This window comes from Lithobates pipiens, unplaced genomic scaffold (genome assembly GCF_037356315.1).
Source record: "Lithobates pipiens isolate NorthernLeopardFrog02 unplaced genomic scaffold, aLitPip1_a1.2 Scaffold_1, whole genome shotgun sequence".
Taxonomy (NCBI): domain Eukaryota; kingdom Metazoa; phylum Chordata; class Amphibia; order Anura; family Ranidae; genus Lithobates; species Lithobates pipiens.
Genome location: NW_027507685.1, coordinates 213,585,572 through 213,599,463, shown reverse-complemented (window position 1 = coordinate 213,599,463; position 13,892 = coordinate 213,585,572). Strand labels below are relative to the sequence as shown.

Genomic DNA, 13,892 nt, shown 5'->3' with positions numbered 1-13,892 from the left:
CTACTGCTTATGGAAAAAAATGTGAATACAACTACTAAAAAAAAAATCTGTAAAAAGAATAAAGATATAAATCAAAGTGCAATTGATCAAATGTGTCCCCATATTATATAAGTGATAAAAATATAAACAATGCAACACTTGCTTTATTTATCTATAGGTGACAGTGTTCAATAAATAGTGATATACCCTTAAATTGTCTATATATATATATATATATATATATATATATATATATATATATATAATACAATCATACATATAAGTGTAATTCAGTGCTTATACACAAGTGCTCACCATACCTACATAGAATAGCGCTAAATTCAACAAATCATAAGCCTTCTAATTCATGCAATACCGTGAATAATTAAGACCCCTTTATTGTTTTAATTCTTTTCATACACTTTACAGTAAAAATCAAGACATCCTTCATAAACTAAACAAACAAAAGTAGAAAAAAAACTTTAAATCTCATACACTACATACTGTACATACTTTTTTACAAACGTATAAAAAAGGTGTGTACCCTTTGACCTTATCATATTGCCCAAATATATCATATTTATTTTCAAATGAGGAGGAAAGAGGCGCCATGAGGGGCGAAGCCTTCCCCCCATCTAAATACAGAAAAAATCCAACTAATCTTTCTCCCAGATATGCCTAAGGGTTACCAGGCCTCTCTACCTAATCCTTGCCTTTAGCATCCCTACTTTCCCACCCTCTTTCTTCTCCCCCCTTCCATCAGTCCCAACCACCCCTTCCTACATTTGTTTGTGACGTGATCAAAAACCAAAAATCAATTCTAATGCTGTGTACACACGACCGGACTTTCCGGCAGACTAGGTCCGAATGAATCTGATCGTGTGTGGGCTAATCCGTTTTTTTTTTTTCATTAAAAAAAGAAATAGAACATGTTTCAAATCTGTCCGACGGACTCAACACCTATCCGAAAAACCGTACGTCTGTATGCAGGTCCAGCAGACCAAATACGACGCAAGGGAAGCTATTGGCTACTGGCTATTGAACTTCCTTTTTCAGTCCTGTCTTACATCATCACGTTCAACGCGAACGGACTTTCGAACGGACTTAGCCCGTTTGTGTGTGGCCAAGTCCGTTTGTTCAGAAAGACCGTCGGAACTAGTCTGCCGGAAAGTCCGGTCGTGTGTACGCTGCATTAAGCAAAAAATTTGCTTAACCACTTGCTTACTGGGGACATATATACCCTTCCTGCCCAGGCCAATTTTCAGCTGTCAGCATTGTTACACTTTGACAATTGCGGTACCCAAATGAAATTTTTACCATTTTTTTTTTCTTCACACAAATAGATCTTTGTTTTGGTGGTATTTGATCACCACTGGATTTTTTATTTTTTTGCTAAACAAACAAAAAAAGACCAAAACGTTTGCAAAATTTTATAACAAAATATGAAAAAGTTTTTTCAAACAGGTAATTTTTCTCCTTCACTGATGGGCACTAATGAGGCGGTACTGATGGGCACTGATGGGTGGCACTGGGCACTGATAGGCAGCACGGAGAGGTGGCACTTATAGGCAGCTCTGGTGGGCACTGATTGGCAGTACTGATGGGCACTAATGTCACTGGTGGGCACTGATTAGCAGAACTGTAGGGCACTGATTAGCAGCACTGGTGAATATACCCACTATCCTAAATTACTACAGGTTTATATCTTGTGTCATTTTTAAAGTTTACCACTGATTGGCCCATTAAAAAGTGACCTCTCGCCAAACAATAGGCTATGTTTTCATATAGGTCTATTTGTGCCTAGTAGATGATCCCACTCAGGGCTCTCCACTGCTGTCACCTGTCACTACGCCAAATTTTCTTTTTGAAGACTATCACAACAATGTAATGAAAAAAACAAAGGAAAGCCTTCCATAGTGTAAACCAGTAAAAATCTCTCCTTAATGAAAATGCACTCACATTTACTGTAAAACATCCACAATAGGAAGTAAAAGCATTGAACTCAATAGCTGTGTAGTCAGTTAGAATCTCACCACACCTTCTGGTCCGGCCGCGATCAGAAGTGACATCACTACGCTCCGTCTGACACGTTGCATCACTGACACGTGACTTCCTCAAGGATCCCTGAGTTTACACTATGGAAGGCTTTTCTTTGTTTTTTTTCCATTACATTTTTGGGATAATTTTCGGAGAGGAAAAAAAAAACTCCAAAAGCTACACCAAGAGCAGATCTTTTGGATACAACCTAAACAACAAAAAATAAACACAACTTCTATAACTCCTGCTATCAGCAACTTGAAATGCAAAAAGCGGAGAGGAGTGGAAACTGCAGCATATTAAGTAACAGCAGTGGAGAGCCTTATGTAGGATCATCTACTAAGCACAAATAGAAAATATAGTTGTATTTTTAAGGTGAGCTGCCACTTTTTACACCGATGGAGCACGTTAAAGTGAATTATTGTCTAATGGGGTCTTATTTATTTACAGTATTGCATGAATTAGAAGGCTCATGAGCTAAGAGTCATGTGGCTTTTGTTTTGTAACATTTTTCATATATGGACTGCATTGTATAGGATTCCATGGGACACTCATTTCATAAGTTTTGCACTCAGTGTGTGGTATTATATGTGTAGTTTCCCAATTTGATACACCTACTATGTTATTGTGCCAATAATTTTGCTTTTGGTTTTGCTTTTGGTTTACCGGTTTTGACCGGTATATCCAATCAACCCTTACCCTGTCCATCTTTTTAGGAGGTCCCTGAAAACTCATTTATTAGGGAAGCCTATCCCACACCCACCTAACAACTGTCCCTGAGCCACCCCCATTAAATCATTCTCTGCAGCTATTACCTTTTGTAACACCACCCCCTCCCTTTAGAATGTAAGCTCCACGAGCAGGGCCCTCCTGTACCTTTTGTATTGAACTGTAATTGTGTTGTCCCCCCTATACATTGTAAAGCGATACATAAACTGTTGGCGCTATATAAATCGTGTATAAAAATAGTAATAACAATTTTGTTTTTTAATATAAGATTTGTTGAATTTAGCACTATTGTATGTATGTATGTATTGTAAAAATGTTTGCATATAAGCACTGAATTGCACTTATTTACTGTATAAGTATGATTGTATTATATGGTTTAGTCTATATATATATATATATATATATATATATATATATATATATATATATATTTATATTTATATTTAAGGGTATATCACTATTTAATGGACACTGTCGCCTATGGATGATTAGAGCAAGCCCCACATTGTTTGGTTTATATTTTTAACTTTTTTTTTTTTTTTATGTGTGCATTAAAGTGGTTGTAAACCCTTACAACCAACTTTGACCTACAGGTAAGCCTAGTTTAAGGCTTACCTGAAGGTCCGTTAAATATCTCCTAAACCTACACGGTAGACAGCGGCGCGCAGGCGCACTGAGCGCGCCACGGTCAACGGCGATATGCCGCGAGTGGCGGCTCTTGTGCGCATGTGCGGGAGTGACGTCATCGCGGCTTCGCCGAATGACAGCGGCGGAGCAGCGAGACCCACCAAGAAGATGGATGCGCCGGACTACAGGGGACAGCGGTGACTTCACTGGCTCCTGTGTCAGGTAAGTGACACATAATGGACTACTATGCGATGCATAGTAGTTCATTATGCTTTACCTTTGCAGGGAATGAAAGAGGAAGTAAACTCATCAGTGTTTACTTCCTCTTTAAAACTCCCTAAGGCATCATTCCCATGAGGCGGATCCGCTTCCATGGAGTCCGCCTCTATCCGCTGGCTCAGTTGGAGATCTCTCTGTTGATCTCCACTGAGCCGACAGATGACAGGTCCCTCTCTGCTCACTGAGCGGGGAGGGGCTTGTCGAGTGCTGCTGGTTTCTATGGAGAGATCGGATGAAAATGGACAGCATGTTCGTTTTTATCAGATCTCACTTGATCCGATCCGCCAGCGACAGATCCGGACGTTGGGCCATCCGTCTGCTTTTGGCAAATCAGACCGGGTCGGATGTCAGCGGACATGTCACCACTGACTTCCGTCTCTCCATAGACCAGCATGGAGCACCCGTTCAGGTCCGCCATCAAAACTGACATGCGGACCTGAACAGTCCAACTGTGTATAAGGGGCCTTAAAGTAATTATCAGGCTTCGTTTTTGTTTTTTGTTTTTTTTTGTTTATTTTGTTTTTTAAATAACAAACATGTCATACTTACCTCCACTGTGCAGTTCATTTTGCACAGAGTGGCCCTGATCTCTGACTTCTGGGGGTCCCTCAGCAGCGCTGGTAGCTCCTCCCCACATTGTATAAACCCCTAGGAGAAGCACTCTCCTGGGGGGGTTGCCTTGCGGGCACATTCCCGAGTCCAGCATTTGCGTACATAGACGCAGAATGCCGGACTCGGCCCTGCATAGGATGCATTACAATTCATACTTCTCCCGCCTGTGATTTTTATTTTTATTTAAAAGTAAGCCAAAACTTACATTTTTTACATTGGGGATGGAGTGAGTAACCTCTGTCTGATTTATGTTTCTGTGTGCATGTACCCTCACTTCCTGCTCCAAACACTGGCATCAGTGGAAGAAGAAGTGGGGGGAATGTTTCCAGTACCAGGTTATGTGGTTATTAGTACTGTCCCCTCCTTCAAAAAATGCTAGCTACAGGGCCAGGGATGTAACTACAAATCATGGAGACCTATTGCAGTCCCTCTGCCAGAACACAATAGCACAGTGGGGAGATTGCTGCACTAACATTGGATGTGTTAGTACATCGACCTCTCTGTTATTGTTATTGAGCAAAAAACAACTTCCCGTGTGTACCTAAATTAAAGTGGTTGTAAAGGCTGAAGGTTTTTTACATAAACTTTAAGGCTTCATGTACACTGTTGCTGCTCCTGAACTCTCCTCTGTTATCTTATCAGTACATGTACACAGGGTCGTTTGTAGTCTTTTCTAGGCATTTAAGTTTAGAAGCATTTTTTGCAAAGCAAAAAAATGCGTTCGGGACGAATCTTCTGAGGCATTTAAAATGTCAAACGCCGGTAACAGCTTATAGAAGTGTGTAAACGAAGAAGCTCATGTTTAACCACTTGCTTACTGGGCACTTAAACACCCTTCCTGCCCAGACCAATTTTCAGCTTTCGGTGCTCTCACATTTTGAATGACAATTACTCAGTCATGCAACACTGTACTCAAATGCATTTTTTGTCCTTTTTTTACTACAAATAGAGCTTTCTTTTGGTGGTATTTGATCACCTCTGGGGTTTTTATTTTTTGCGCTATAAATGAAAAAAGACTGAAAATTTTGAAAAAAAAAATGCATATTTCTTTGTTTCTGTGACAGAATTATGCAGATTATTAATTTTTCTTCAAAAATGTTGGCCACAATTTATACTGCTACATATCTTTGGTAAAAATAACCCAAATTAGTGCATATTATTTGGTCTTTGTGAAAGTTAGAGAGTCTACAAGCTGTGGTGCGAATCGCACAAAATTGATCTCATCTGATGTACTGGTGGCCTATCTCGCTTCTTGTGACCCAAACAAGTCAGGAAAGTACAAATACCCCCCAAATGACCCCTTTTTGGAAAGTAGACATTCCAAGGTATTTAGTAGCAATTCTTTGCAAAATTAAGATTTTTCATTTTTTTTATTTTTCTCCACAAAATTGTCATTGTAATAGGTTATTTCTCTCATATGGCATGTGTATACCACAAATGACACCCCCCAAAAAATTCTGCTACTCCTACTGAGTATTACAATACTTTTTCACAGCCTGGCCACATAGAGGCCTAACATGCAGGGAGCGCCATCACGTGTTCTAGGAACATAAATTACACATCTAACTTGTTGACTACTTATTACACTTTTGAAGCACCAGGACAATGACACGTGGCATTGATGACAGATGGCACTAATATGTGGCACTGATGACAGATGGCACTAATATGTGGCACTGATGACACGTGGCACTAATATGTGGCACTGATGACACGTGGCACTAATACGTGGCACTGATGACATATGGCACTAATACGTGTCACCGATGACAGATGGCACTAATACGTGGCACCAATGACGTGTGACACTGATGACATATGGCACTGATAAGTGGCATTGATGACATGTGACACTGACAACAGATGGCACGTGATACTGACAGGTGGCACTGATGACAAATGGCACTGATACGTGCCACTGATGGCAGATGGCACTGATACGTGCCACTGATGACAGATGGCACTAATACGTGCCACTGATGACAGATGGCACTATGTGGCACTGATGACACATGGCACTGATGACAGATGGCACTTATACATGGCACTGATGACAGATGGCACTGGGGACAAATGGCACTGACAACAGGTGGCACTGGGGACAGATAGCACTAACAGGTGGCACTGGGGGCAGGTAGCACTGGGGCGGATGGCACTGGGGCGGATGGCACTGGGGGAGGATGGCACTTTTTTTTACACTTTTTTTTTTTTTACACTGACGGCGCTGCAGCCGCTCTTCTCTCCCCTCTCACACTCTGTCTGTGTGAGGAGGGAGAGCGGCGCTGAGAGATGATCTCATATGTTTACATATGAGATCATCTCCCATTGGACACGCCGATCGCGCTGTAAACGGCCGCTGTGATTGGCCGTTTACAGCGATCTGTGTTTGCCTGTCCCCGGGGGACACGGCAAACACAGAACTTCCCCGATGCGCGCCTGCGGTGGCGCGCATTGCGGAAGTAAACATTAGGACGTCCAGGGACGGGCACCAGGACGAAAGCGCCTGCTTTGCGGCCGTCATTTGGCTATAGGGCGGGCGCGAGGTGGTTAACCATGTTTTTTTACAGGCGTTTATTTTTTGACTATTTGAAAAAAACGCTTTTAAATGCAAACGCAGCTAAATACGGCATTTAAATGCGCAAAAACTGATGTTTTTTAAACGTCGGTTACTATTTGCCAAGCTGAATCATTCAGGAGAGGTTGTAAAATGTCCTGTGTAACTTAAAGCGGTCCTCCACCCTGAAGTGGAAGTTCCGCTCATCTGATCCCTCGCCCTCCCTCCGGTGCCACAATCGGCACCTTTCAGGGGGGAGGGGGGTGCAGTTACCTGGATAATCCAGGTATCTGCACCCACTTCCGGGACAAGACCGCCGCAGATGCCCCGCCCCCCCCCGTTGTGTTCTGGGAAACACACAGTTCCCAGGACACAGCGGGGGCCAGCAGAGAGACGTGCAGCGTGACTCGCACATGTGCAGTAGGGAACCGGGCAGTGAAGCCGCAATGCTTCACTTCCCGATTACCTGCCGCCGACATCGCTGGACCCTGGGACAAGTAAGTGTGAATTTATTAAAAGTCAGCAGCTGCAATATTTGTAGCTGCTGGCTTTTAATATTTTTTTTAAAGGTGCAGAACCACTTTAAGCCTTAGACTTAACTTTACTTAACTTTAACCTCTTCAGTCCTTGAATGTTTTACCCCTTAATGACCAGGTAATTTTTTGCGATACAGCACTGCTCCGCTTTAACTGACAATTGCGCGGTCGTTGCGATGTTGTAACCCAAAAAAAAAAATTTTTTCCCCCATAAATAGAGCTTTATTTTGGTGGTATTTGATCACCTCTGTGATTTTTATTTTTTGTGTTATAAAAAAATTAAGCGACATTTTTGAAAAAAAAATAAACTATTTTATAATTTTGCTATAATAAAAATGAAAAAAAAAATCTTCATCAGTTTAGGTCAATACACTTCTACATATTTTTGGTAAAAAAAAAAAAAGAAAAATCGCAATAAGAGTATATTGATTGGTTTACGCAAAAGTTATAGCGTCTACAAAATAGGTAATAGATTGATGCCACTTTTATTATTATTATTATATATTTTTTTTACTAGTAATGGCAGTGATTTGTGTTTTATTTTTTTTGCAGGACTGACATTGCAGCGGACAGATCGGACACTTTTGACACATTTTTGAGACCAGTGACACTTATACAGTGATTAGTGCTATAAAAATGCACTGATTACTGTGTAAATGTCACTGGTAGGGAAGGGATTGACACTAGGGGGCGATCAAGGAGTTAAATGTGTTCCCTCATGTGTGTTTCTAACTGTCGGGTCCTTGCTATTGCCCTTAAAGGTGCATCTATGGCAATTTGCGGGAACGAGCCGACCTTCCGCAATATAATGATGGCAGCCAGTTGGCTAGTGATTAAAGCTTAGCTTTGGATCAAAAATTATAATTAAAATATATTAATAACTGTAAAGTATATAAATCATTTTCTGGGATCCAAAACCCCTTTCAAACCCTTAAAACAGATTGTAGAAATAGCAGTTACATTATCACTGTGCTGTACATAACCTGCACTGAGAATAGATATGTGGGAGGGGTCCAGCAGGACCACCCACTACAAGCTGCCTGCAGAAAACTACAGAAGGGGGTGGAGACCAGTCCTGTCACCCTGCATAAGGAGAGAGAGTAGCAGTGACAGGTCTTTATTACAGAAAACGCCTGTTGGAGGCAAAGTGCCTCAGATTGTTTTAATGCTGAATTATTGCATAAATTTGGAAGAAATTCCCAAAGCACACTGAGAGTAAAAGAAGAATACACATGCCTCTTTTATTTAGGCAACATTTATGTAACCGTCCACTTGTCACTTTAACCACTTGAGGTCCAGGCCTTAGCCGAATGAGGGCTACAGCGCGGACCTCAATTTTCGGGAGGCAGTCATAGGAACGTCCTCCCCTGTAACGCTCTCTGCGTGGGGCGCACTCTGTGATCACAGAGTCACTGAGACTCGGGTGATCACCGATCCGAGTAAGGGGCCGGTCCTAGCCCCTTACCATTTGATCAGCTGTCAGCCAATGACAGCTGATCACATGATGTAAACAAAAGCTCGGTAATCATTTTTTTATCCTCATGCTGAGAGCATGATAAGCCGATCAATGGCTTATGTTAAAGGGACATCGGTCCCGAAGAGGAAGGAACACAGGAACCTTATCTGTGCCGATCAGTACCCCCTGCCAATTCCACCTGTTATTGCCACCTGCCAGTGCCCACAGTGCCACCTATCAATGCTCACCAGTGGTGCCAATCAGTGCCACCTATCAGTGTAAGCAATCAGTGCCCATCACTGCCACCTATCAGTGCCCATCACTGACACCCATCGGTGCCCATCACTGCCATCTATCGGTGCCCATCACTGCCATCTCATCAGCGTACATCAATGAAGGAGATAAATTACCTGTTTGCTAAATTTTATGTCAAAATAAAAAAAAGAAAATTTAAATTCGTTTTATTTTTAAATTTTTTTAACAAAAAATAAAAACTGCAGAGGTGATCAAATACCACCAAAAGAAAGCTCTATTTGTTTGGAAAAGATGATAAAAATTTTATTTGGCTACAGTGTTGTATGACCGTGCAATTATCATTCAAAGTGCATCAGCGCTGAAAGCTGAAAATTGGTCTGGATAGGAGGGGGGTTAAAGTGCCCAGTAGCAGAGGCGGCTCTCTAATTGGGCAAATTAGTCGATCAAATATCTGCCTGTGATCAATCACAGTTGTTGTCAAGGTCTCATCCCGGTCCAGTGGCAGCAAGTGCAGGGAGCGGCACAGTAGAGGCCTCTAGGTGGCGCAGCAGCTGGATGACAGACCCGGCTCCAAGGCATGAGGGCGGCATGTCCATGTTGGACCCGCAGTTGAGCCTCTCTTTCAGCCTGTGCCGCTCACCAGACCTCTCCTCCGCACCTGCCTCCTATTTAGTTCTGCAGACGGGGACGAGCTGCCCCATGAGTGTAAAGTGGGAGGAACTCTTATGCTGCTGACAGGAGAGAAGGTGAGTGCCCCCCCCCCCCCCCGTGCCTTCACAGACTGGGACATGGGGCACAGGAGGGGCTGCAGACAGGGACAGATCTCTCTCGCCTCTCTCCTTCTCACCGCCCTGTCTCTATTACCCACTCTCACCCCTCTCTATTTCTCTCTCCCCCTTCCTCCCCCTCTCTCACTTACCCCCTCTCCCCTCTCTCCCTCCCCCTCTCTTACCACACTCCTCTCTCTTACCCCTTCCCACCACTCCCCCCTCTCTCCCCCCCTCCCTCTCCCTCTCTCCCCCCCCTCCCTCTCCCTCTCTCCCCCCCCTCCCTCTCCCTCTCTCCCCCTCTCTCTCCTCCCTCTCCCTCTCTCTCCTCCCTCTCCCTCTCTCTCCTCCCTCTCCCTCCTCCCCCTCCCTCTCTCTCCTCCCCCTCCCTCTCTCTTATCCCCCTCCCTCCCCGCCTCCCTCTCTCCCCCTCCCTCCCCTCCTCTCTCTCTCTCTCTTTCTCCCCTCCTCTCTCCACCCTCCTCTCTCCACCCCCTTTTGTGCACCCTTTCTCTACCCCTCTCGCTCACCCACTCTCCCTCCCCCTCTCACTCACAATGTCTTGCTCCCCTCTCTCTTTCCCTCCCCCTCTTTTCCCCCTATCTCTCACAATCTCTTGCTCCCCCTCCACTCTCTCTCCCCTCCTCTCTCTCCCCCCCCCCCTCTCTTGCTCCCCCTGTGCTGTGTTGGGATCCCCCCACTCCACTTCCTTTGTGGATGTGGAATGACTCAGTGACACCCCCTCTCCATTCTCCCAAGACACAGGAAATTCTTAAAGGGGTTGCCGCCTTGCTGGGCCCCAGATGTTTTAATGGCTGCATATGTCTGATGGATGAGGAGGGTGCCCTGGAGGTGGTGCAGATGAACTGTGTGCTAGATCTGTGCATCTTTTTGCAGCCATTTTTATTGCTTGATTATGGGCTTGATTGGGGCCTCATGTGTAAGTTTCGCCTAAGGCCTCACAAATCCTAGAGCCGCTTCTGCCAGTAAGCAAGTGGTTAACTCTGTTCAGCACTGACTGACAGGTGGAACCTTTATTGCCTTCCTCTTGCTTCTCTGGTGAATATTTTAATCACCAGACACTTCCTGCTTTCTCTAGTTTTGCAAGGGGCTTTCTCATTTATTCAGCATCCAGACAAGCCAGCAGTACCTGATAGGAAGGCTACAGTTTATGGAAGTTTTCTAAAGTTTAAAGTTTGCACACCTTTTGTAAGCGGAGCAAGGTATGCAGTAAAGGTTGTTATTGTCAGTATATATGTTTTTAGGCATAAATTGAGTCCATGCTGTTAGTTAAAAGATATGATGTAGACAAACTAGTCATGCTTCCTTAAATATTTAATGTTAATTTAGAGATCTGTGTATAGATAATGGAACACCACTTTGTAACTCCGCATTTGTAATTCTGTTGTAACCCCCTTTTTGGTGATCTCTGTAAACAAATGTATTGTATGTCATTTTACAGTTTTCACGGTGCAAATCGTACAAATGGTGCAAATAGTGCTTATGGTGTTTAACCACTTAAGGACCGCCTCCTGCACATATACGTCAGCAGAATGGCACGGCTGGGCACAATCGCGTACCTGTACGTGGCTCTTTAAGTGCCCAGCCGTAGGTCGGGAGCGCACCACTGGCTGTGCTCTCCCGACCCAGTCCTGAGCTCCGTGACCGCGGGACCAGCGGACCTGATCGCCGCTGGTGTCCCGCGATCGGGTCACAGAGCTGAAGAACGAGGAGATGTCTGTGTAAACAAACCTCTCCCGGTGCTTCCTACTGTGGCTGTCACCGATCAACTGTTCCCTTTTATAGGGAAAGATGATCAGTGACGTCACATGACAGGCCACGCCCCTACAATAAAAAAACACATAACGTCATACATAACCCCTACACTGCCCCCTAGTGGTTAACTCCTTCACTGCCAGTGTCATTTACACAGGAATCAGTGCATTTAAATAGCACTGATTGCTGTATAAATGACAATGGTCCCAAAAATGTGTCAAAAATGTCCGATGTGTCTGCCATAATGTCGCAGTCACAATAAAAAAATCGCTGATCGCCACCATTACTTGTAAAAAAAAAATGAATAAAAATGCCATAAAACTATCCCCTATTTTGTAAACGCTATAACTTTTGCGCAAACAAATCAATAATCACTAATTGCGATTTATTTTTATTTTTTTTATTTACCAAAAATATGTAGAAGAATACGTATTGGCCTAAACTGAGGAAAAAAAATGTTTTTTTTATATATTTTTGGGGGATATTTATTATAGCAAAAAGTAAAAAATATTGCAGTTCTTTTCAAAATTGTCGCCCTATTTTTGTTAATAGCGCAAAAAATAAAAACCGCAGAGGTGATCAAATACCACCAAAAGAAAGCTCTATTTGTGGGAAAACAAGGACGCCAATTATGTTTGGGAGCCACGTTGCACAACTGCGCAATTGTCTGTTAAAGCGACGCAGTGCCGAATCGCAAAAAGGGGCTTGGTCCTTTGGCTGCAAATTGGTCCGGGGCTTAAGTGGTTAAAGAGTCAAAAGATTAACCTCTGTAGTGTTCAACCTTAATGCACACCTTTGAGACAAAAGAATAAAAGTACTGCACCCGTCAGAAGCTCTCCTTTCGTTATTTACTCAAAGCCTATGGGGCTGCTACAATTTATTTAATCCCAATTTTTGTTTTACATTTTAAAAACTGTACATTATTTTCAGCAGAAAGGTTGACTGATCCTAATTAGCTACAGAAAGCCAACAGAGGGAACACTCTGGGGACCACTTATAAAACATTCATTACACGAATGCCACAAGCATTCACCCAAATTACACAAATTGTCCATGGATTATTTCCTATGATCATCTGCTCCATGGAGTATCAAAAATTATTTTATTTTTAATGAAGTATCTCAATAAAAAAAACTAATTATATACATCAGCATTTCTAAATCTTATCACCCCAGTAGCAACCTTGTTGCTACATTCTCAGATTTCAGGGAACCCCTAATAAGATTAATCCAGCAGGGGGCATTGTGAAAATGCCCCTTTACGGTAGCGGTCAGTGCCCTCCCCCCCTCTCCTCCCATACAATGGTTGACAGCATTTCAGCCATACAAACAGCTTAAAAGATGATAAATTCCATACTGTTGACTCTGATAAAGGGGTGAGGGACTTGGAACAATACCGGGACCATCTAATGGAAGCTCAATCAGCTCAGCTCAAAGAACCCCTTGCAACCTCTTGAGGAATCCTAGGTTTTCACAGAGCCCTGGTTGAGAACGGCTGATACAAACAAATTTTTCTACCTGACAAGCTAGTAACTGATACCTTTAATCAGCCTTGGACAAACTTACCTTATTGAGTGACTTGAAGACCTCTTTTCCGTTTAGTTGCAGAATGTTCCCAATGATGGGCAATGGGGTGGGCCCTGGTGGCAGCCTACCTTTGTTTTGATGATTCCTGGTATGTGTGATACTTAAGATCAGCAAAATCAAACAGGCAATTAATAACAGCGTGCTTGTACTAAAGATCTCCATGTCGGCACAATGCTGCAATGGAAGTAATCATATTTCAGTCTACGACAGTCCTATTTATAAAGGGAACACCTTGAAAGGGTTGAAATTGGCACATTCAATGGGTTACTCAAGAGCCATCTATTTGTTTACCTTGCCAACATTTCTTTATCTACTTAAATTCAAATGCTGATTTGGAATGTTGACTGGCAAAAGGGTGACTCATTTACTTGCAACTAATAGGATTAAAGAAAATCAAAATTAAGTTTGGTAAAGTCCTTGCAATGTACATAGATCACTCTTTTTTTCCTCAACAAAAGTGCATTTTTTTTACTTACTGTCACCAGTACAGCATCATTGTATTATATATATAATTTATTTTTTTTTCTTCAATTTTTTTACATTCTGCCTAGTTCTAGCTGTCATGAATGGCTTTCATTCATGACAGCTTGATTACTGGCTACAGCTAATCACATGATATAGGTTGCTGTGATTGGCCCAGGTACCATGTGATAGCTGAAGGTCAATCACAGCATCAGAATACTAACCAAAACAGTGACA

At 42.9% G+C, this 13,892-nt stretch overlaps 1 protein-coding gene across 2 annotated transcripts in view; it reads right to left on the bottom strand.

The window, feature by feature from the left end:
* Positions 1 to 13,393, bottom strand: part of LOC143982896 (cytochrome P450 2C16-like) — an 88,190-nt gene extending 74,797 nt beyond the window's left edge. For both annotated transcript variants that reach the window (XM_077482005.1, XM_077482014.1), the window contains exon 1: positions 13,173 to 13,393. In XM_077482005.1, the coding sequence (XP_077338131.1) occupies positions 13,173 to 13,355 (183 nt within the window). In that variant the 5' untranslated portion in view covers positions 13,356 to 13,393. The remainder of the gene's footprint in view (positions 1 to 13,172) is intronic.
* Between the last annotated feature and the right edge of the window lie 499 nt (positions 13,394 to 13,892).